We start from the raw sequence: 25,219 nt of genomic DNA on the forward strand, positions 1-25,219 counted from the left end.
GAGAGAAGCATATTGGATCCACACACTACAAACTGAAAGCCCAAAGGGATTAAGCGAAGAACTGCTTCTGGGCTGTTTTCTATAGTCTATTTTCTTGATTATTTATTTATGTATTTTCCTTTGGGGGTCCTTTTGTACATTTTGATTCCCCATTAAGATTCATATAGACACTTCCTTGTCTATCCTTGTCTACTATTTAGGTAGTTGGATCCATGATACTTTATTGTGCTCTCTGGCTAGTATTAAGAGGTCAACAAGGTCAGACTAGGTCCCTTGTACATGCTATTTATCCTCATTGGATCTTAAATTCATCAAAACTTAATCAAAATTTTTTGTCCTTACATTTTTCCAATACATTTTTTCTACATTTTTTCTATTTATTAGGGTTATTTAGCTCTTAATTAAAATTATAATTATGATTAAAATTTACTTGACATGCTGATTGCCCTTCCTACATTTGCCTTATATGGTTGTATAGATTGTTGTTTTTTCAACGATATTTTTCTATGATATTTATCTATGCTCTCATTAATCAGTTTCCATAGGGTCATATAGCTCTTAATCTTTTTTTCCTTCTTTATGCTATGAGTCCCTAGTATAGACAGATCCTCGTTTGGAGATCTCTCAGGGATTTCCTCACTTACCCAGTATTTGGAGCCCTCTATGTACATTATTGGTCTCTTGTGTAATTTTTGGGATGTTTTTAGCATAGATCCATTTTATAATCATTTTTTTCATTAGATATTTAATGGATTATACACATATAGTGCAGGTTGTTGCTTTGTTGTGTTTTTGCCAATTGTTTTTTTGCTCATCGGCATCTTCATGTATTTGTTGATTTGCATTGCCATTTTTGTATTGATGCTTGTTGTTTAACGACACTAAAATGCCTGATGTAAGGGTAAAAAATATCCAGTTAGTGGTCTACAAGAGATATGGCAATAGATTCTGGAAACTCATTCCTGACCAACAGAACAAACTAATATCGGCACAGAAAACCAGTCTGGACCAACAGCCTTTGGACTACTGGCATGGAATCCCATTCCATGTCAATAAATTATTGCCAGTTCTGTAGCCATAGCTGGTGCCATAATGTTTGGCGTGTTCATCATTTTAGTTTAGAATGTAACGATGCTAAGATTTGCTAATTAGAATGAAACAAAATGTACGGCTGAGGCTGATGGGAATGTCATTAGTTTTGCAAGTATTTAGCCATAAAGTATGAAGTATTGAACAAATTGAAATTTGGACTTGATGATGGTGCTAGATGAAAAGTTAAGGGATCTCCACAATTCATCCTGAAGGGAACCTGAATATCTGTACAAAATTTTGTGCCAATCCATCCAGAAGAAGTTGAGATATTTCACAGAATAAGTAAAAATTTTGACCTTCTGGTCATGGTGCTAGATGAAATTAGAGGATCACCAAATTCAAAAGTTTATACAAAAATTCCTGTTAAACCATCACATAGTTGTTGAGATATTTCAGTTTGGTCCAAAGTGGTAGAACCACCAACCAACCATTAGACAGAGCGACATTGCCATCCCTAGAGCAACGCCGCTAACACGGCTAAAAACTACCTTTGTTCATAGCTGTAATGTACATATGTGTTGAGAAGCTCCCTGGTTGCAGCAATTTTTTTATGCAGGCAAAACAAGCATATCTAACATTTGGGGAAATCTACAGTAGTTTTAGCAGTCAGATCGCATGGTTTCCGCAAGTATTTTCTGCCTCAAATGTAAGTGTGTTATGAGATGTGAGATTATATTAAATACAGCACACAGTTGTTTCCAGCAACAGTATATATATATATATATATATATATATATATATATCATCTTTATTAAATCTTACTGTATTGCTTCTCAAAATGCGGATACAATGTTATTATGAAAACTTTGTTGTGAGAGCACCGAGGGAGTACAAATTTTGAATTAAAATGTCTGAATCCAAGATAAGATGAAATGGGAATAATCTTTGCTTTTTTATGTATTTCATTACATCCATTGTTACATATGAGAGCCTATACAAAAAATCAAGTAAAATACTATCCATTATTTTTACCTGTCAATAACCATAAATAAAATATGTTGCACTGGAGTTGCCATTTCAACCAATTACTGTCTAAGTCTTTTGGGAATCTATTCAGATGCCGAAATTACCTCTTGTTCTCAAAATCATAAAAGCATTCATGGAGGCAATTAGAAAGTTCTCTGTTGTGTGTCTAGAACATAAATACTGCACCAGTGTTTCCTCATGGGACAAAACAAACCAGTGCGTTTCTTGATAAATGAATGCAGAAAAAGCAATTTTTATAAAGCTTCAGGGAAATATGACTCTGACAGCATTCTATTTTTATCAAGCGCTGTTTTATTTTCATCGCTAAAACATTTTTCAAGCTGTCAGAGAGAAAATAAAAATAAATGAAGAGAAGAAAAGAAATACACCGAAATCCATCTCACCATCACTCCACATGGCCACATCCATCTCAAACCTCTTATCAATACAGTCATCCCTCTATAACAGGTAGTTACTGCTGTGTGAGCCTCTCTCAAATACTTGTCTTTCACATTGTCCCATTCCTATTGATTTCTGTCCACGCTTTCACTACTTGGTGGCAAAATGTCATATGAAACACAAATTCCTTTGCTTAAAGGTGATGTACAGCATGTGGCATGATATTGAGGATTTGACAATTCCATTACTTTTGCTACCACACCACATGTATTTTGACAAGATTGGTGACCACATAATCACAACTCGCCACAATGATGACAAGACCATTTAATTCCTGACTGATGGATACATCTCTTTGCCCTGTAGAGTTGATTACAGCAGAGAATGCACAACAGGCTGCTCCCTTGTTCTCATGTGTGGACTTTGTCACCTCTGCTTGTCTGACAATCCCAGATCAATACTCAATCAAAGAGTTTTTTGCCTTCAGCTGATCTGTTGCTTCTTAGTGCGAAAGCCCAGAAACCGAGTGCTGGACTACTTGCTGTCATTTAAAAAAAAAAAAAAAAAACGTAGAAGGAGATGAGAGAGGAAGGTAGAGCAGGAGTAGCTAAAGGAGATTCTCAGTGATCGTCTACTGTGCAGTACAGCGTCACTCAAACACAGAGGGATGAAAGCTGTAATTTGGAAAAGGAAACAGTGCAGGGGGAGAGTGACAGTCTGACTAGATGGAGAAGACTGTCTCTTCCAGTCATATTCCCACCACAACGCTGTACCCACATCAGTTTCTTAATGAAAGAACTGAAGTGCCATACTGCCTAGACAAAGATAAGGATAAAACTCTCTGTGAGCATGTTTGTGAGACAACTTCCACTCTAGTTCAAAACCCCACAATATTATGCGGGCTCATGTGCGTCAGTCAGAGTGATGATGAATAGGAGCTAAATAGGAATCTTTTCTACATTCAATAAAAACACTAAACTTAAAGTCAACATTTCCTTCCACTTTTGAGATGTCCTTAGAGTAAACAAGCTATAAGCACACAATTCTTTCATTCTCCTTTTTCTAAAGCTCCACTGTACACAGTAATTGTCAACAATACTGTATGCTGAAAGATGAAAAACAGAACAGGATATCAGGATATATAAATGTAATGGTAAGAGAGTGGAGCTATTATGTACTGTACAAACAGGTTCTGTTTTGTGGTCATGATGGATCCAATTATTGAGGAAGCATCTGGTCATTGATAGACTCCGCTCTGTATGGGTTTATAACAAAATATGTATGAACAGGGATGCTGTCTGTCTTTTATATTCTATTCTAAGACTTGAGTATTATGTTAGAAGATAGGTGATGTATTTTGATGGTAATGGACCATTTCCTGAATTGTGAGCAAGAGAATTGTGATGCATACAAAACTATCAAACCACCTTGAGCTCAAAAGCTACAGTAGCTGTACATTACTCTTAATTACACAAAGTAAAGTGGTTAAACTGCTCCAACACAACCAGCCTACTGTAATTGGAAACATTTTTCTATTCAAAAAAGGCTTTTTCAGCTAACAGGAGCTGGTTTTGTGATACAGGAGAGCTAAAGTGGCTGGGATTACTCTGGTGAAACAAAAAGGGGGGATAAACTAAATTGGAGAACCTGGAGTGCAATGGGGATTTTGAAAGGGGCAATGGCTGTCCTTTCTTGTCAGAGAGGGGGAGTGGAATTGGAGCGATAGGGGAGAGATTGGTTTGTCTGGTGGGACTCTGAGGGTTTTGAGAGTGTGACTGTGTGAGTGGAGAGGAGCAGGTTCCCCGCCGAACCGAAGAGAGGGACGGATAATCAAGCCCAAGTTGATGTGGGACTTTGTGTAGGAGCAAAGGAGAATAGAAACTCTTTAATAGATTAGCAGCGCTCAAGTACTGGAACGGCCACCAGGGAAGCTGAGAGTTGAGCCATTGTCACACCTTGAATTCCCAATCCTCTATACACCTTCATACAAGTATAGTTTTGGGGCTCCACATTATGCTTTTGGGTAAGTCTCTCTCTCTGAAATTAGGGATGAATTCTCATCTACATAACACTCATGCATGACCAGAAGAAGAGAGAGAGGGAAAGAGAGAAAAAGAGTGACAGAAAGCTGAGGGAGAGAGATGGATGTAGATGCTTTTTAGCTTTGGAATGACGCAGGGAACCACATAAAGCCCGCAAGGGAGCAGAATAATTTACTCCAAACCACATAAATATATTCAAATAAAGTCCTATTCACATAAATTCAGATCAAATCACTATTGAAAATAAAGCCCATTTAGAATGCAATTTTTTCCCTCTCAGTGGTGTAATGCATATCGCTCCCTATGGTAATTCAAAAGAAGATAGCTCAGTTAAGACGGCTCAGAAAATCAATGATGCCTTACTGGTGAAAAGAGAACAGATGCATATAAATGAGTGAATAGCCTAAGAGCTTTTCAATGGATTGGGGCTTGCATCTGTATCCACTGGCCATAAGGACTGTTCAGAATGCAGATTTTCACACTGCTCTTTCAATCACTCATCATTTACCATACAAGCTTTAATTTGGAAAATGTCACTGGCGTATCATCTAATAATTTTCCATTTACACACTGCAACTTGCTAGGACTAAACATGAGTCACCAAGTAATTAGGGGAAAATAAAAACTGACCAGGTGGGCTTATTACTTCACTGAACCAAATGGCATCATGTACATACACATCCATAAGTGCAAGGGAGAAAAAAAATCTAATTTATCCTAACACAACAATGCCCCAGAGTTAATTGGGCAGCAGCCTCAGTAGATACCTTGGGCATTAATTTCCCTGGCTTTCTCAGGCTGGCAGGCTGATAATGAGGCATTGTGGGACAGCAGGTCACCTGTTAGGGTGTTGGACAGACTGTTCTCCAGCTAACAAAGGGAGAGAGACAGACAGAAAGGTAGGAACAGAAAACATAATGGGACAAATGGGGACCATCATGCTTCAAATTACCTGCCAGTTTTGGTGTAATCTATCAGTTGAACCATTATCTATCACCTGAATCAATCTCTTTCTTGCTTCCTCTGCACCCACAAACTACTGCTGGCACTCCACAAACCCTCAACCTCAGCTTCTTCCACTAGCCTTCACAAAATTTACCAATGGTACCTACACTAGCAATTACCTATTGGTTCTCTTCCCCTTTTACTTTACTGAGGTTTTTCTCCAGCATGCTGGCAGTATCAGGTTCCTGCCTGCCACTGCATGTGGCAGTCATGATGCCGCAGCAGAAGAACACCCTGAGATCAAGGGAACCCAGCAGGGGAACAGGGACGGACAATAGGAGGACAGGTCAGAGTCCATATTAATGACTGCAGTTCAAACAATCCTGTAACTCAATGCTGGGGACATTTTCAGACAACTGATGTATGGTTCTAGACAAGTGGTCAGCACAGCAAAGTAGGTCTGGCCACAGTATGTTGTCCTCAGGTCCCATTTTCATGAAGGAATATGGGTTTGTGGTTGCAGAGAATTTTTTTCTTGTTTGTTTTGTTGTTGTTTTTTTTTGGCTACATCAGTTGTTTTTTAATGTGAATTCTACTGTTCCAGTGTGGGAGTAGTGCTGGAGGTTGTATCTACTGTAGTTTTTATGTCAAAGATGACTAGAGTGAACCATACGGGGGTGCATTACTCAAACTTACTTTACAAATGCTGCAGGTCAAAATCAGAGAAAATTGTTAGGGACACCAGCCACCCCAACAATGGTCTCCTCTCCTTGCTGCTGTCAGGGAGGTGCTAATGATCCCTTGCACAGAGAGGCTAAAGAGGACTTTTTATTCCCTCAAGCTGTCAGAATCCTTAACATTGGACCTTGCTTAAAGTCTGTATATCAGGTTTGACTTTTCACATTAATGACCACTTCACTCGTGTTCAAATTTCATGCAGTGTTAGACACAACTGTGTCTAATTGCTCATTTTTAACTTAATTTTTGTACTTTAATGTTTTAACTTTTATCTTAATATTTTATCATGTTGTCAATATTTTTAAATTGTTAATTTGTTTGCACTTACGTTTTGTGAATAATTACTATTGTATGATCTCAGGCTGATGATGTAGATATTTACTACACATCACTTGTATAATAATGTACAGTATATGACAAATAATATTGATTTGATGAGGGGGTTTTTCTGCCTAAGTAAACCTAAAGACATCACATAAACTCTATGTTTGAATGTTTGCATTCTTCAACAGACTCACATGCATCTCATTAAAATCTTATGAAAACTAGCATTAGAACTATTTTAATGTGATTAACTAAAAATGCTAGTAAAACAGTCTGAAATGCTTTACTGACACATCTAAAGTAAGCAGTAATCATGTCTAAAGAGTCCACTGTGCTATACAGTTCCTGACAATATTTCTCAGCCGCAATAGTCTATACAATGTAAGATGGCCTTCCCTTTTACTCGCTTTAATCACAACAGTAATCCTTTAAGGGCAGCACTAACTTGTCTGCTTTTGTGAATACCAGACTGGTGAGCTACAGTTTTATCAGGTAATTACTCTTACCATCCATAATAACAGTGTGCAATTATACAAGGACATACAATAGATAGTGAAAACCTGCTGTTCACACAGTTCCAAGACCTTCAGAAAAACTGCTGAAATATTGTCACTCTAAATTACTGCTATTTGTCACCAATTTCCCCATCAATCCTGACCCTGAATCCTCATATTAAAAAGTTGCTGGGGTTCCTACAACTGAATGCATCATCTCTACTTCAACTGGCCCTTTTCAACAGATTTCTTACTTGCACAAGATAAAGGGCGTGATCACGTTGCTCAGTATAGTAGAACTGTAGTTGTTTTTGTCATTTTTGATAGCGTTGAGAGAATTTGTGCAAATTCTGTTTTTGCACCTTGTGATTCTGGAGAGAGTATCAGTTTCCTCTCTTGGGCGAAGCTGGTCCAACTCACTATTCCACGTATCAAACTATTAGCACACAGGTGCTGATTTCATTGGCCATGATTGATGTCAGCCCCTCAAACACCCACTGATAATGTACTTCTCCTGATCCCTGTTTCCAACAGTGCCACGCTGACATGCATCTTCTGTAGCTGTGAGAGAAAAACAAACAGAGTAACCACACTCTGTGCACCTCGACTGTGCTCTGCACCATGAGTTCATAATAACAGGTCCCCTTGGGTGAAATGAGTAAGCATCTGTGGAGAGAGGGGGTGTGGTGAGGAGAGGAATGATGCACAGTGGTACTAGAAAGATATTCCTGTGTGTGTGGGTTTTGTATAAGTGTGGGTTTTGTGTGATCAGCCATAGGTTGGGCAATATCATCATATATAATAATAATATACACCATGATATACTGCTACCTTCATTTCCCAGGTTTTAATTTACTGGATTAGCCAAAAACAGACATTCTCATGTGGTTATTTTATTTATAAATAGTTTCTCAATAAACCATTTACACCGAAGACATTTTGACTTTTCACAGCTGATAAAGCTAAAAAGCCCAGGTGTGAGTAATAACAATAATAATGTCACTGTTCCATTAAAGTGTCCTAGTTAGCCATGTCATAGATATATAAGGATCATTGAACTGTAACTCCTAAACAGAGACATCATTTATGTTATTAATCACACCTGTGCATTTTATCTCATGACAAGTCAAACTGTATGTTGTGATGCCGGTCTATTGGATTTTCAAAAATCTTCACTATATGCTGATATAAAATTACAGATAACATGACACAAGTTTTAATCCGTATTAATCCATATTGCCCACCCCTAAGCTACTTACACTGCCTGTGTGTGTGTCAGAGCAGAGAGCGGAGCAGAACAGCAGACCAGATCCATCCCTCTCTCTCCCTTCACAGCAGGAACTCGCGCCTTAATTACTTCTGATATAAACACAAATTAGTCTGAAACACAAACAGAGACTCAGTTATGAGTAATATCTTCATTTATACCCCATCATGTCCAATTAAGCAAGATATATCACCTAGATACTAAATTTAACTTGTCTGCATGGTGTTGGCAGAGGAAAGATAAACACAAATTACCAAAAACATGACAGTCACAACACAGTAATTTTCCAGCAGCATACCATTTCATCCCTAAAATTTAGATCAAACGATTTCCGCTGTGTGAATCCATTGACGAGGTGCATGACTTTCAGTGATGATAATGTTTTGTTGATGTTGGCATAATGACTCCCAAGTGACTCTCAAAACAAATAGTGATAAAGAGCTATATGACATAGTGGGAACAATTTATACATGTATCATCACCTTACCTAAACTAGATAATAGTTTAGTGTTTAGTGTTTCACCTGCCTTCAGTGAAATACTGAAATTAATTAGATTACCTAGATTTTGCATATTTTAGCCCATTTATTACAAATTATGTATTCATTGCTACTGACTATTCTTAAGCCATGTGAAGATCTTTGAATTTACATTTTTCCCATATCCTTTCATTATGCATTAATTAAAACTTGCTTGAGTGATGCAATCCATCATAGTGAACATCAACTCTATTAATTTCTGTCAATGTTCATCATTGTTATAACACAGTGCAGACTTTCCAAATCAATTAACACTCAAACTGCAAAGATAATGTAACTTTGAAATATAATGGATTACACAACTATTCAGGATATTCACAAACTGTACGACTCAAAATGTGTGAGTTACCAGATGTTCACACGGGGATTATGTTGGTGATTTTGATGTGGAGAAAATGCAAATACGACGAGTGTGTGAAACTTCACTCACTTCCAGATGAGCTGCAACCCGGCAAAGAAATTAACAGTCCTTCTAACTGGTGTAAATATTCAAGTTGATGTGCTTTAAGGTACACACATAAACTAAAGAACAATACAAATATCAGCTTTAAGTGTTTCACCAGAGTGGACAGTTAAAAAAAATACTTATATTCATCATGAAGCATCCTGAGATCAAGCAATATAGTGTATCTACAGTATTTAGAGGCAACAGTAAGGATCACATTGTTTAGGAGCTTAATGTACCCAGCTGGTGAAATTCCCTTACCTTTCCTTTTGTTAACAAATCCCATTAAAAGACTAAACCCAACAATTCATTGATCCAACCAACAGGTATTGCCAGCGTAGTCAAAGCCTGATATAGCTTATTCCTCTGTGCCATAAACCTCCATTGTTGTCCAAAACACATAAGTGAGCCACACTGTTGCACTGGGTGACCTACTTCATTACAATGAATATGGGCACTATAGGATACTATGTTTATTATTTACATGCACTGTTCTGCTGCTGTAATTGTGTAGTGAAAATGTACTATTTACTTCGGTTTGAGTATCATTTGCTAAAAGCCACAGTTCGCAGCTGTTTTGGACAATTACAGAGTCTCTTTTTGAAAATAAACTTTTTGTTTATTGTCTTGAAAAATGTACGTGTTTTGTAGGAACCATTTGACGTGAGGCTGAAAGCCAAAGACAGTGTAGGGAAGTCAGAAAGAAATGAGAGATCGGGTCTTTTCATGGGATTGTAAACAAAAGAAAAATACAGAAAACACCAGCCTTATCATTTAAAATAAACCCTCAGCTAAGTCAGTTAGGATATCTGCTTGTTGATGATTGAAAAGTGAGAAGGTGAATAAATCACTGTCAGCAATACATTGACATTATTGCAAGAGCCCAAAAAAATCAGAGATCCCCTAATGAAGTGGGGCAAAAGCAAGTAAGTCAATATCGGTACTTATAAAAAATTTGGTACACAGGGTTAAGATGGAAAGAATAGCATAGAAAATATGAGGGGAAAGAGAGAAAAGGGAATAGGTTGTTGTGAACACAAAGCCCAAGGGAATTCAAGGCATGAAGGAAAAAGAAAATGAGAGAGATAAAGAGGAATGGAGAAAAAATGAAGAGTGGAGGAGTGAACAGAGCAGGAGGAGAGGGCTTGCCAGGAGACTCAGGCTTTGGCTGCCTTGTTATCAGTTTGCACAGAAATGTCAGAGCATTGTGACATTCTCCCCTACAGCTTCCCCTGCTGCCCAGCCACTACTGTGTAATACACACACCATGCTGCTACAGATCACACACACACATTGTGAAGGAGCATGTTCACACAAATTCACTCAAAAAGAACATCAACACACAAACAACATATGCACATACGGTACATTAAGTACAGTATCGCTTCACTCACATGCATGCCTTACGGAGCTTTTTTAGGAAGTAGCATTGGTGCGAAACATTGAAAGTTTTGCAGCACGACAAAAATAAAATGCTGTAGCACTGAGACAAAACAAAAAAAGAAAAAGACTTTTTATAAAAAGAAAACGGGAAACATGTATTTCTTTAATGTGCAGTTCATCATTTTCACTGTGCACAACACACAGTGAGTGAGACAGTAAAATGTACAATTCTTTGAGTACAATTTGCACAAGTGGAAAGCTCGAACAAGATCACATACACACTCACACTGAAATAAATGTGTCCAATGTTGTTGTGGTAAAAGGCAAGTCAAACGTTCAGAGATGAACAATTAATTCTGCTGGCCTCTCAAAACAGTTTGGCCTCCCAGACCTTTCAGACAAGGATATTCACAGACTGCAACATAAGCTGCAAGGAAATTGTTTTTTTACTCAGGGTTTTATTAGACTTAATATTTTTTTTTCCCTAGGAGGGTTAGGTCAGCTCATTTTTCTCAAGTGTGCAACCCCTGCGGGCAGTCTCACTCCTTTGGGTCCTGCTCATATGGCTCCACCTGTTTTTGGCAGGCTTGCCCTCCAGGAATTTCTTATTATGTGCTCAATTCCTTGTATAAGTTGAAACAGAGCCAAGTTAAGAATAGGGGCCCTATCTTTTTTAAACACTGGCGCTAGCAGATATGATCACGCATAACTACCTGACTCTACAAAGCTTTATAGCATCTTTCAAATCATTGTTTTGGTTTTCCGGCCAACAACGTTACTGTTATGGTCCATTCTAATCCCTCTCATCAGTATCGTTTTTGACTTAGGAGGCAGCTGTTTTTGATTTTTTTTTTAGCAGAAAAGCTCTAAAAATCCACTGTACACTACCTGCCTAGCTTCAAATGGCAGACAGACAAAATTAACAACTAGCTGTTGAACATGGTGGATCATTTAACTGCTAAAAGAGTCAGATATTTCCCTCAGGGGTTGTTGGACCAAAACAGTGCTAAAAGGAGAGTGAATATTGGACTTATGTTTATTCATCAGGGAGCCAGAAACACAACTCTAAATGAATGCTAATGTTGCTCCATATCTGCAGAAAGTGTAAGCAGGGAAATGTTTGCTATTTTTAAAGTATAAAAATGACTTGTGTTGATGCCAGCATTAGACCTGTGCCCGCAACAAAAAACATCAATATCTTTTCTTCTCTGTCCTCTTTTTACACAAAGAAAAAAAAACACATATCACTACTAACAACTACATGTTAACCAGCACTCATACCCAAGCTGCTGTGCTGTGGCACTGATTAAATCCTTATGTTATGACCTGTAATCGTCTGACATACTAAAGATAAATACAAGTTACTGACAACAGCTGTGATCTGTGTTCAGGTATTTTGAAATTTAAAATCAAGGATCACAGAGAAAGTTAGAGGCCACTGATTGTTCCTCTTAGCTTTACTGCCACACAGCCCCCAACCCCGAACACTAAAACACCAAGCCGGTCAATCTATCAATGGTTTAAGGTATTTTGAGTGTGTTACTCAAACAAAGCACCCTTTCAAAATATACCTCTACTGAGCAGGAAGCCCACAGGGAAAACATGAGGTGTTCAAAACAATTTGAATGATTGATTTATTATTAGACAAATTATTGCAGCTCAACAGACATGTTGGCTAAGCAGCGTATTTAGTACACAGATTTGCAGGCATATGCAAGAATCATAGTCTTCAGAGCTGCATCCTTCATCTTATCTCGGAGCTCAATTGGATCTGGCATCCATGGCAACTAAAGTACTAAGGAGCTGTCAGATCAGACCATAACTGATAATAAAATCAAAGTTCAGATCATTTTATTTTGCTCACTTTGGTTTATTCAGCCAGGCTAAAATCCACTCAGGATATAGCATTTTACAGGAAGCTCGGAGTTATAAAAAATTTACTGAATGTCTTTGAGATATATATATATATATATATATATATATATATATATATATATATATATATATATATATATATATATATATATATATATATTAAAAAAGGAATACAGTATCATATAATTGCATATAAAACCAAATTCAATTCTATCAAGTCCAGTCACAAGAAGGTCTCTAGTGGTGGTGCTATCAGATCTAACCCAGTAATGTAAAATTAGGTTTTTTTTTAAGTGTATTGGTGCTGAGCTTGCAGAAGTCAGAGTTAACTTGTCTACTAAACAGAGTTAGGGCTAAAAAGTACTATGATGATTCAGGTGTTTTGTGAGGTCTGTTCCTCACTGAGCAAAACTAATAAGAGATTTTTCTGCTTGGGATTTGCCATATTTCTGATTTGTTCTCTGTGGGCTAATTTTCTCACTGGTACTGCTAAAAACACAGTCAGATATATATGAATGCACACACTGACTCGTAAACCTCACACACGGATACTGTGTAAGGAAAGCCGACATTTAGACAGTTACAGTAAATGCACTAACACATGCTCTGCATCAGGTCAGGAATCCACATTGTAAAAAAACATGCATGTAAGCAAGGAATAAAAAGGCAATCGCATAATATTATTCTCAGTATCAGAGATTCCATCATTTAAACCCTGTTAATGCTGGATAAAAGCATCAAATTCACTTTAAATTGGACTGCATTATTATAACAAGATTCAGCTATGCAAGTTTGTCAGCCTATTATCATGTTTTGTATATCCAGTAACGACATCCTATTGCTTACCTAATATATACCATAGCATAAGCAATGTCTGCATTAGAAATTCATAATACAAGTTCAGCATGAAGTTGACAACTGCTGAAAATGTCTCTATGGGAAGCTCTGTTTGTGTGTGAGTGTAAGTCTTCGCTCCTCTGTCTGGCTGTTGACTGTTAGCTCATATCTGTGAAGCTCTGTTGGTGATTAAGGTTTTAGTCTGTTTGCCTTTTTGTGCTAATGATGTGAGAACAAACACAGTGAGAACCACGCACAGGTTTTTATTTTAGCCTTTCATTGTTGTGTTTTCTACCTCTGACCATATGACAACTACATATGGCAACGACATTCAATTATGTATTTCTCCAAACAATCTTAAGACACCAGACAGGTAGACCCGAGGAGCTCTTTGTTCAGTGAATCAGTGGAGCACAGTTCAAGGTGAACAGCAGGAGCACACAGAGTTTTGCTGATTTCGTCATCAGTGGCATGTGGTGCAAGAATGACTAAGAATACATTTCAGTGGTAGGAACTACCAGTAATAAATGCAAATGCTAATCACTTCTTCTTTCCGCCTAAAAGCAGTACAGTCTGTTAAATGTCCAGAGCAGGTCCACCACAACGCCTCTTCATTAAAGAAACAATCTTTCATGTGTTGGAGGTGTGAAATCACATCATGTAAATCCAGATCCATTTCCATTTATAGCAAAACTGTTCAAAAATAAGAGCCAAACAGCACCTGGCAGTTAACATCAACAGACAGTTTATCTAGGATGTAACCGCCTCCACAATTCTGACCTAAGTGTCATGTCATATATAACTTTTGTATGGTGGTCGACACACATTCACACCACAGCTGTACATACATAAAAATCATTTCTAATTTATGTTAAAATGCTTTAACGACTGTATAATCAAGACTGTAAATTGTGCTAAGGCACAAACAATCAACTTGTGTAAAGGTGGAAGTAGAACTTTCCTAAAATAGAATTACTGTACATTCAGACAGCATTTATTTATATTCAATCTGGGTGAGGGCACAAGTGTCACCTTTAAAAAAAAACTGTGATAGCAGTGACAACTACTCAGAGAACCAGAAAAAGGCTCTATGACGCGGTGACAAAGGCATGTGAAGATTTACAGAAGAAGCCACATGTGAAGAGTATTCTCAAAGCCTGCCATATAGGTAATTCTTCTATTTCCCCTGCCAGCCACACTATTGAAATGATTCACTTTGAGGTATGTTATCCCATGGCAACACTTGACCATAAGATGTTAGGATGGAGGGCAATAAAGCAGAGTTTCCTACCACTAAGTCAACAGAGCAGAAACCTGTCAGTACACACTGTTCATCAGAATGAGGTAGACTGGAAGTTGTCAAAAACCTCTACAACTGTAGAGTTTGCTTTCTAATTTTCTCAAACGTTATATAAAATGATATATTTCCAGACATAGACAGAAAGACATACAGTAAGTCAACAGAATAAAATGAGTCACTCCTACTCATACTGATCTATTATGTGATTTTAATGCAGGAAGAAAGTATTTATTGAGAAAATATGTTTTTGTTACAATTTTTTTTTTTTTTTTTGTATAAGTTTTGGTTGTTTCTACCACTGATTAAACCAACTGTGTATCTTGCGATGATGGCTGGTGACTAGATGCCTACACCATCGGGCGAGAGAGGTTGTCTTTTGAATCTGTGTGTCTTCTCGTCCCCTACAATTTCGTCAGGTACAACCCTAACTTGTGGCCACAACAAAGATTGAAATTTCAGAAATAACACCAAATCAGCCATCCAGCGAAGCGACAGAATCTTCAGGATTAGATTGTAGTAACAGTAGTGATACCACACACGCTTGAAGTTCAGACATGCTGAGGATGCCTTGCTGAATGCTGGGATGGTGTGATGTGTGATTACAGGGCCTTGCAATCAAACCACCAGGTATTCGCACTGTTAAATCTGTATTTACTGGATTCAGACTCAAGGATCCCATCTGCCTCATCTCGACATACATAACATAATCAGATTATACTGGTTCTATCAGACATGTTTTTACTACAGCTGAATGACAATGAGGTGTTAACAGTTTGACAAACTGCATTTCTCTCCTTCCTACAGCATCAGAGGTATGGCATTTCAGTGAAGGTGTTGCTGCAGCATAGCAGAGGGGTAAATAGAGTGCGATGCTATATAATATATATGCTATATAATGTCATACAATGCCATATAAAGGTATATTTAGCCACTTCATGTAATAACTGTGTGTGGGTGTAGCATCTTTCAAGTTATTCTGATGTCATAAGGTTTAGTGGGTAGAAAAATCCCAGTTAAAATTGTTGTAGCCTAGTTTTTAAGGATTTAAGATCCTTCCCAGGATGGATGGCGGCATTTCTTTTTCTACCACTGTCTATTTTGATACTACAGATGTCACTTATTTCTGTAAACTGTTCATCCTTTACTTCAACCATTTGGAAACATGGGTGTTTTGCAGTGTCTTTAATTTCAGCCCATACTGTTACACCTGGGATTGCTCTGTGTGCAGAGTCGATGAGGATACAGATGCATCCGTTACTTGTAGCTAACCATTTCAACCTCTCTGCTTGCTCGGTAATTAGTTTCCATGCACTCTCAATAGCAACATGTGGTGTTCAGGTGTTACAGCTAATTCAATATGTGGAAATATTTTTCATTAATCGAATTGTTATTTCAGTTTTTGTACCCCCTGGGGTACAAGTAGCCCTGGTTGGAAAAAAAGAAAAAGTAAAAGAAGCAATACCACAATGTAAAAGTACTGTTACAAGTAAAAGTCCTGCATTCAAAATTGTACCTATGCAAAAGCACAGTTATTAAGTTATTTTTACTATGAAGTATATTATTGAATGTAATTGTTGATGCATTGATAATCAAGCAACTTTTTGAAGTTGTAGCTGCATGAGGTGGGGTTGATTGGAGCTACTTTATATTTGTACTGTTTGGTAGTTCTATAACAATGTATCCTGTTTTATTTGTTGATCATGTGTTTTGTACGTAAAATCTGAAACTACAAAGTTATTAATATCTACAGCTGCCAGCTAAATGTAGTGTGCTGTACCAGAGGGGTTTCCAAAATCAGACCTTGTTTAAATTCTAAAGCAATATGCTTAACCTTACACAGAACTAGTGTTACTTTCATTTTCAAAGGTAAATTAAAATGATATTTTTAAGAGATATTGTTGTCATCAGAATCACATGTAATAAACATTACAATAGACTGTGATTATCAAGTCTTAAGAACTAATTACTGGCATAACCTACACGTACAAGTTAAATCTAATATAAAACCTTAAACTTTAGGATGGCTCTTTGAAGGAAGCAACTTGTCAGCATACAAGTGCCATTAGAGTAAAGCTAGGCAATAATACTCCAGCCTTAAGTGAAGAAACTCCACCAGTTTATTATTGCACTTCTATAACACTGTCTGACTCACGATGGACAGTTTAAAAAATTTTAAATCAATACAGCAGAACTAGAGATATCTTCCTTTTTCCCATACATTCTTATTCCTTGTCAAAACTCGCTGCCTGCATTACTCACAATACAACTCAAGCACTAACAGCTGTTTGGAGATTTGGGTGTGTTACTGTGTGCTCGTGGCAGCTAATGTAGCCTTGAGCTGCTAGCCTCAAGCAGAGATAAGGAGCAAGTGAGAGAGGTGTGATAACCTCAATTCTTTCTAACTCCACCCCCCCCCCAGATTTCACGCAGCTCCTTCTGCAGCCATAAAAGTTGGTGGGACTTCCCCTTTAAGATGTAATGTAGCTCATGAGATCTATGAGTCCGTTTACAATTCTGCGTTGCGGGACAATTGCATTAACAAGTTGAGCTCTCACATGAAAGATGTCTCTCTCTATGTTTTATTATTTAGGCATATGCAATGCCCTTTCAACCCTATCACCACAGAACACACACATACAGCTAAGGATATAAACATAAACTTCATAAACACAACCGCACCTAGCCTCAGATAAGGGGACGTCTCGAGTGTAGCAATTATAGTGTCTGTGTGATATTGCTGTCAAACTAAATCCAATAAGAGCCCAGTGCTCTCCAAAGTCCTTCAATATAACAGTGTCACCTACCTGTAGGGGATCCCTCAAGCACCTCTCCTGCGTAACGTGTTTCTTTGAAGATGGGCCGGTTGTCGTTCTGGTCGATGACAGTGATCAATAGTAAGGCCGGTCCCTCGACAAGGTTTCCAGCGAAGTCTGTGGTTGATACTTCCAGCTGTGTGGATGAAAAGATACAAGAGTTCATTTTCCTCAATTATGATGGTGTTCAGGTGGTAACTTATATTTATAGTAATCTCCATAACACTACAAGAGGCTACTGCATCAGAGGTAGTACTGTACCATAATGGTGATGCTTAATAGCTGAATTTTCAACATTTGTCAGATACACATAGCTGCTATTGGTCTATTTTTGTTACCAGTAGTTGGCAATCGCCCTGGATTACAATGAGGAAATGATTTGTTCTTGAATGGCTATGAAGTAACTGAGGACTCATTTTTTAAACTCCCTTCATCCTTTCTTCTGTCACCCACTTCAGTCCTTCTTATATATATTTTATAACAATTTCTTGCTTCTCCTTAAACTTGAAAAAAGTATTGCACTGTGACTCTTCAGATTCTTTTACAGGCACTTACAGATAATACAGATAAAACCTTTCACTCGAGCCCTCTCCTCCACTTCCTCTCTGCCTCCTCCACCTTGTCTGCTCCTCCACTGCAGACTCCTCCATTGGCCCACATCACATATTTATGCATTCAGCTTCTCCTTACTCTGCAGTATTGCTAGTCATCCCCAAGGTTCACCTAGGGACTATGCCAGCTTAGCAGAGTACAGTTAAAATATGCACAATATCCATTCAGCTAACAAGCAGCTATTAATCCAGAATGGGGCTGTCCTGTTTAGTCAGCCGATCTCTTTCTCTGCTTTATTATAATACTCTCTACTTGTCTTACACTTAAACAAGACAAATCACAGCCTTGAAGTTGGGTCTCACCATGGACCATGGAGGGTAAATATGCAAGTCAATGAATATACAATTTTAAATGAGTTGCATTTGTCTCAGAGACATCAATTAATGTTGTCAGAATATTACTGGCAAATTTTCAAACATAAATAAAAATACATTTCAGTAATTATGATATTTTCATATCACAGAAATAATTAACAGGTGATTCTTAAATTCATCCAATCCAAGTAATAGGTCATCTTTTTTTTCTTTTTTTTTTAAGTTCAACCTACAAGACAATTTCAAATTTAGCTTACAGGTGCAACTCACAACTAATAATATAAATAGAATTGATATATATATTATATAAAGACATAATTTAAGATTACATTGCTGGACTGATAAATGGATTATTTTGATTTTAAAGGTCACAAATTAAATGTTTTCAGTGAGTCACAGCCTTTTAAGGTTCTAATAGTAAATCCAGTATCGTGGCACTTTTGTCAGGCAAGCTAAGAGAAATGAGGAAAAGAATGACTTCTTCCAACACAATTTCCAGAAAAATACTCTTGTTGGCAAGCTTCACTTGCTAGGGGCATGTAACTGGTCAATGTAAAAAAAAAAAAAAAACACACACAGCACTCACACGGTTTTTGCTGCCTGTATTCATAAATACAAGTAGCATTCCGAATTAACACATTATTCACCTCACAGGAAAACAGGAAAGCTTTTCCTTTAATGTGCTACATGTAGCCTCATTAAAAGTACCATTATCAAATTAATTGGGAAGGCTTAGTGTGATTACCATAAAAAAAAGGAAACCATAGCTGACATGACTGGTTGGCTTTATTTTGTTTATTAAGAGAGGTTTTCCCAGCAGTGGTCTCTTTTGTTTACTGTAATTATCCAAATGAATGTCTCAGAAAGTATGCAGTATTGATTTTAAAGTGCTATACAGTATGTAGCACATTTGAGTATAATGACTTAATAGAGGCTACAGACTGGAAAAATCAACACACCTACTGTGCAGTATGCATAAATGGCAGAACTACCAAAACTACTATGTATGCTGCACATTATGTCAGAGTGCTAGTGACTCAACACATAATTAGCTGTATGTTTCTAATGCTGATTGCAGCATTAGGATCACTTTTGATATAATTTAAGCATGAGTGCCACTAGAAATCCTATCTGCAGTTGTGGCTGCACCCTATGAAGTCAGCGATCCTATAAAGATACCATATGTAATGGCATTACCTCCATTTCAATCTTAATCTGTGGTTAAAGAGATCACTTCGCTTCCTTTATTAGCGCTGGAGCAGAGCTGTGGAGATTTATCAGAGAAAGAGAGAGTGTGCAGGAGCGGGTCCTCCTTTATCTATAGCATCACATTACATCACCTATCAGTAATGCATGACATCAAGCAACCTCTCTATATCACATGGGTCATGCCACTCCACTCCCTCTGTCGCACTCCTCTGTCTTCCTCTCCCTTTGTCCTCTCTGTCACCATGGAGCCTGGAGCATATAGTGTAATGGCATACATGCAGCTGAACTAAGTGTTTTAGGGGTTAGGGACCTAATGGTTTCATATATCATCTCATCCTCCTTCTCTCTCTTTCCTGAATCTCTAGTCTCTCTCTCTCTCTCCCTCTCAGTGCCTTGAGAATATACCATAGGAGGCTTTTCATGAGAGGGACCATTTCCCCTCCATCTCCATCCTGCACAACTGCTGATTCTCAACTAATGGTGTTCTCTACCCAGCATAGTATTGTCATCCTATCTACTCTACGGCTCAGGCACACACACACACACACACACACACACACAGCATCACACACGCTATATCATTATACTGCTGAAACGGGTGTACAGGGATCTACATGGCAAAAGAATCACTGTCCTATGCCAACAAGTAAATGCACGCATGACTTCGTTCGCTCTCACACACACACGCACATACGCTTTAACACACTCCCCCTTTTCTTCTCAGCATGTCTGAGCTGTAATGAGAACATTAGCTGTGAGGTGCCTAGTATCAGATCATTTGAATGGAGGATCACACCAACAACACAGCAATAACCTGTTTGGCAGCTGGAGGGAATTCATAATCAAACACATATCGTCTCGGAGCAAAGAAAATGGTGTGATCTTTCAAACAAAGCCTGCCATGAAGAGCTTTGATTTGCATGAATTTCTTTGAGCTGTTCAGTAGGACATGCACGCATCTCAGATATGTCACAGCTCCATACTATAATACAGTACATGTTCTAGACTGGTTTTGAGTGTGCAGCGCATTTACACTGACAAAATGAAATAATTAATTAACTAAAAAATACTAGTATGGACAGTAAATTGAGTTTTGAGTGTGGTGTTGGTGGACAGTAATGTCTCACAATGTATGATGGCGAGACAGCATCACAGAGTTCTCTGAAATAAAGAAATAAAGAAATTAAGTTAAACATTTTCTAGGAAAAAATAACAGCTCTTTATTAAATGTAATAGTTGTGAAGTGGGAAGAGGCGTTGGAAGACTGGGCTGGATTCTACTAGATAATGTAATAATCCTATAGTTTAATGTTATGACCGCCAGCTTTAATTATTTCAACTTAATTTCTGATAAACCATGGGGTTTTTTGGAGCCTCAGCTTGTTGTTTTGACATTGAGTACATCAGAAAACCAAAAAGAAAGTCTGAAGTTCTGCCTGAAGCATATGCAAGTAGTGTTGAATTACTATCACAGATTTTTTTATACTTTGTCTCAAAACAACAATTTTTTATCAAGAACTCTGCAGGCTGTACAGTAGACCAGTATTTGTATTTGTATCCTTAAGGCTTAAAGGCTCAAAAATCCTGTTTATGTTTTTATTACGCTTTTAATTTTAGAAAATTAAAGTGTTACAATAAGTATTCATGAATAAACTACCTTATGAAGGAGGTCCCCACACCGGGTCTTGAACTGGAGTCTCCCAGATCATAGACGACTGTGCTGACTACTGAGCTAAAACTTTACTCATCGCCTCATTGCAGACAGACCTCTACCTATTTATACACCCATAACACAGAGACAGCACACTGTATAATGTGTAGAGAGGAACTTCAAAGGTGATGATTACTTTGCACTTTTCATTTATTGCCAATTTTTTACAACCTAACATTGTGGAAAGGAAAAGGGGAACAACAGGTTATGGAGAGTCCCTTGGGAACACTTTGCATGTGTCAGTAGCTCAGCTTTATCTCTGGGGAACACCCCCAACTCTGGGAGTGATGTCCAAATAAGGAAATGTGCATCATGTAGCAGGTGGATGTGACTCCCTTCATGAGACCTGCTGATAGACGTAACAGTAGAGCAGAGGAGAGAGACTGAGATAGCAGTGTAACTGACCTGCGTGCTGGTATTTGACATGATTTTTTTTTTCTTCCCAAAAACAAATAATTAAAAAAATATTTGTATAAAACAAATAACACTATTTGTACTTTAGCAAATAACGTATTTGTATTCTGGCACACCCCTACTGTACTGTATGTGAAATATGGAGTGTGGTTAAATAAATGTCCTTGTAACAATGGGACAATTCATCAAATATAACTTGTACAAAGTGCAGTACCTTTCTCACTGTACACTCACCTTGGCACTGACACTTTTGTACTTTATAGTGATGAGTCTTCTCTAAAAGCTCTTTTTTAAGGAAATGAATCCTCAGTGGTCCTCATTGATTGGAGGCTTGTGCAAATCCTCACCTACAGTATGCACCCTTCCTCTGCTTTTACAGTGATCTTTGCATATTGAAAGACTGCAGAAAGAATATGCATGATTTTGTCTGTGCCTGACAGACATAAAACGGGTGAAAGTGAATGCATGTTTTTCAGTATGTATGTGGGCACTTTCTATTAGCATGTGGGAATATGTGAAATAAGGTCTTCTGAGACCCAATCAGCCTGCAGCGTATACTGTACTATGTATAAGTTATACTGCACATACTATACACAATACCCTCATCAGTCACTTCTATCTCAAGGAAACTGCCAACAGTTAAACTCAACAAAAGGACGATTCCCACCATATATAACACATATAAATCACACTTATATGCTTTAAATCTAATTCAAATTTGATTTTATAAAGTTATTGTCTTTCTGCTGAAATGTGTAAGGAAAATGACCCATTACATTTGTGAGGCAGCCAGTCAGGATGACAGACAGTGTGTGTGTATGTGTGTGTGTGTGTGTGTGTGTGTGTGTGTGTCTGGAGTGGGGTGAAGTTGCTTGAAGGGGAGGTTTAAGCGAGACCTGAGGCATTGCATTCCTCACACTCGCCTGTTAATAAAATGATTAGGCTATTTTGTCTCCATCATAGATCATAGCAAAATATTTTCTCAAGTTGAAAATCAGCATCTATATGTGTGCAAGAGACGGCGATGATTTCATTTGGAGGAAAATGACTCATTAAAGGCAAGGAGAATTGAAGAAGATGGGCCTTGCTCGTGCCAGATCAGCGGCAGTCAGTCACAGTGAAGATGATCAACTCTGTGACCATTACCTCAGTGTTTATTGGCTGACCTGCCCCAGCCTTTAGAGTGTAGATCTGTCTGTTAACGTTACAGGGTTTCAGTGAGCATCTCTCTGTCCTCTCACTTCCCTCTTTCTATCTCTCTTTGTCCTGAGACTGTGTCAGAGAAGCTGAAGCAAAGCTATTTTCTCTCAGAACTGAGGTCATAATCACACTGAGACCTCGCTGTGTTTCCATGGTATAGGGGTCTCCATTTGTTTTAAGGCCTTTCTAGTAAGGTTTATAGGTTTGTTATTTCAGTGGTACTCATAATTATTTGTCATGAATAAATCATGGTTAATTTATTCCAAATTGGTTGTACATTATGAATGTCATCTATTGCCTTTGCTACAAAAGGTTTTCTTCATCTGTGTAAAGCTAATTGACAAGTACTATTTACATGTACAGCGCCAAACCACATATTACATTATTTTTTTTACACCAACTGATTCATCATTTTTTCTAGAAAATAGGTTCAGATCAGTCAATTATGAAAATAATCAGTAGTTGCAGCCATATTGTAGTTGGATTTTTTATGTTGTAAGATCTTAAAATACACCACATGCTTTTGGAGATGGCACGTTTCACTTATACTAGTGAAGAAAAGCCTTTCAGTCTTCTTTTCGATTTCCATACACCTTCTCCTACAGTTCAGCAGGGTGTGATAACAACAGAGAGATGTTTTTTCCTCTTTCCCAAAAGATTTTCACTTTTCCCTTCTATTCCTCTCAAAGCTGAGACCTTGAGGCATCAGCTTCCCTTAAGGCCTTTTCATACATTCTGCGTTCTATGGACAGCTGCAGACTTGCACACAGACCATGGATGCGGTTGCATTCATACTATTTTCAGACATCTGCAGACACAGACACATTCCACACATGAGCACTAGTAAATAAGTTTGCAGTGTGATAATTTTCCAGAGTTGTAAAATCCACTCTGTTAGTATTACAAACTGCTATGTAGTGTTTTTCTGATCAGCCTTTAAACGTAATAATCTGTTACACCAACCGGACTTGCTGGATCATATTTCACTGTCTCACCAGCACTTTAAACAACACACCAACACAGCCCCTTGTATTGTTTTACACAAGGCTGTTTTCAGTCTGAATGCAGCTGAGGAGTTTCTGTATGTTGCACAACAAGAAAAAGTCGAAAAAAGAAAACCTCATATTACATTATTTCCTTTTTTTAAGATTACTAGATAATACTGACAGAGAGAGAGGCTATATCACCACAGCCAGTTCAGTCCGCACAAAGTGATGGGTTTTTTTTACATTGGCATTTTTTTATAAAGATAGTTGAGAGAGATCAGAAGGGCAGGGGAGAGAGAGGGAATGACATGCAGCAAGGGGCCCTGGCTGGATTCAAGCCCAAGCCGCTGTGCTACGGACTCAGCCTTGATGTGTTGTACATGCTCTACCAGGTGAACTACTGCGGCACCGTCATATCATTTCCTTTTTAAAAAATACAAATACAACCTTGGTGTAGGACTGTGGCTTGATCCTCTTCGGCACTGAAAGGATTCAGAGCTATTCATGTTCAACACAGCAATCAGTGATATAAAAAAAAAAATGCTGCTCTCATTTAGCAAGAGACAGAATACACACACACAATAATGCTGATAAATGTAGACAAGAGTAAATTAAAGCAACTGAATATGAATCCTTTGGCTTGTTTCAATTTAAATTTTTAATAAAACCTAACATTTCGTCATTTTTTACATTTCTCCTCCTCTCTTCTTCTCTGTCTCCAAGGATACTTCCTATCTTTGAGTCTTGAAAGGCCTTTGTGACCAGATGAGAAGCTAGGTTGATTACAGGGGAGGGATATAGGCAGGAGTGTGAGCTGAAGCCCCAGTCAATTGGGCACTTGGCTTATTGTGGCAGAAGTGGGCTAACGGAAAAGGTAGCTGAGCTGGGGCAGCTTTATCACAGCCTTAAACACAGACAAGAATAGGAAGAGTGAAAAGGAAGTGCTTGGTGAAAAGGGGCAGAGTCATGCATATGGAAGCGTCTCAGTTGCCTTCCACTGCTATCGCCTCATTTCACATTCACTCAGCATTCATCTCCTCCTGAGCCATTCAAGTAGTCCTCCCTTTGCTGGGGAGGTGAATTCAAAGGGGCCCTGCCCGCCTGCCGTTTTCTTAAGATCCCAGTGAAACTGCTCTGCGGTAGCTCCAAGGTGAATAGTACCCAGCACCTCCTAAACAGTCCTGTGGCTCAGCTTTTATCAGCAGGCTGTGCTCAGCACGCTGTGCTCCACCCTGCAAAACCCTGGTCCTGCCCTAACACAGTTCAGACAGTCCCCAGGAGGGAGAGCTTTCCCTCCCTTAAACCCTCCTCAATGC

General features: G+C 38.2%; 1 protein-coding gene across 4 annotated transcripts in view; it reads right to left on the reverse strand.

Moving 5' to 3' along the window:
- Nucleotides 1-25,219, reverse strand: part of cdh13 (cadherin 13, H-cadherin (heart)) — a 356,169-nt gene that overhangs the window by 154,455 nt on the left and 176,495 nt on the right. For all 4 annotated transcript variants that reach the window (XM_042412902.1, XM_042412901.1, XM_042412904.1 and 1 more), the window contains one exon: nucleotides 17,450-17,594. In XM_042412902.1, coding sequence (XP_042268836.1) covers nucleotides 17,450-17,594 — 145 coding nt within the window. The remainder of the gene's footprint in view (nucleotides 1-17,449; nucleotides 17,595-25,219) is intronic.

The sequence above is a fragment of the Thunnus maccoyii genome, chromosome 5, assembly GCF_910596095.1.
Source record: "Thunnus maccoyii chromosome 5, fThuMac1.1, whole genome shotgun sequence".
Lineage (NCBI taxonomy): Eukaryota > Metazoa > Chordata > Actinopteri > Scombriformes > Scombridae > Thunnus > Thunnus maccoyii.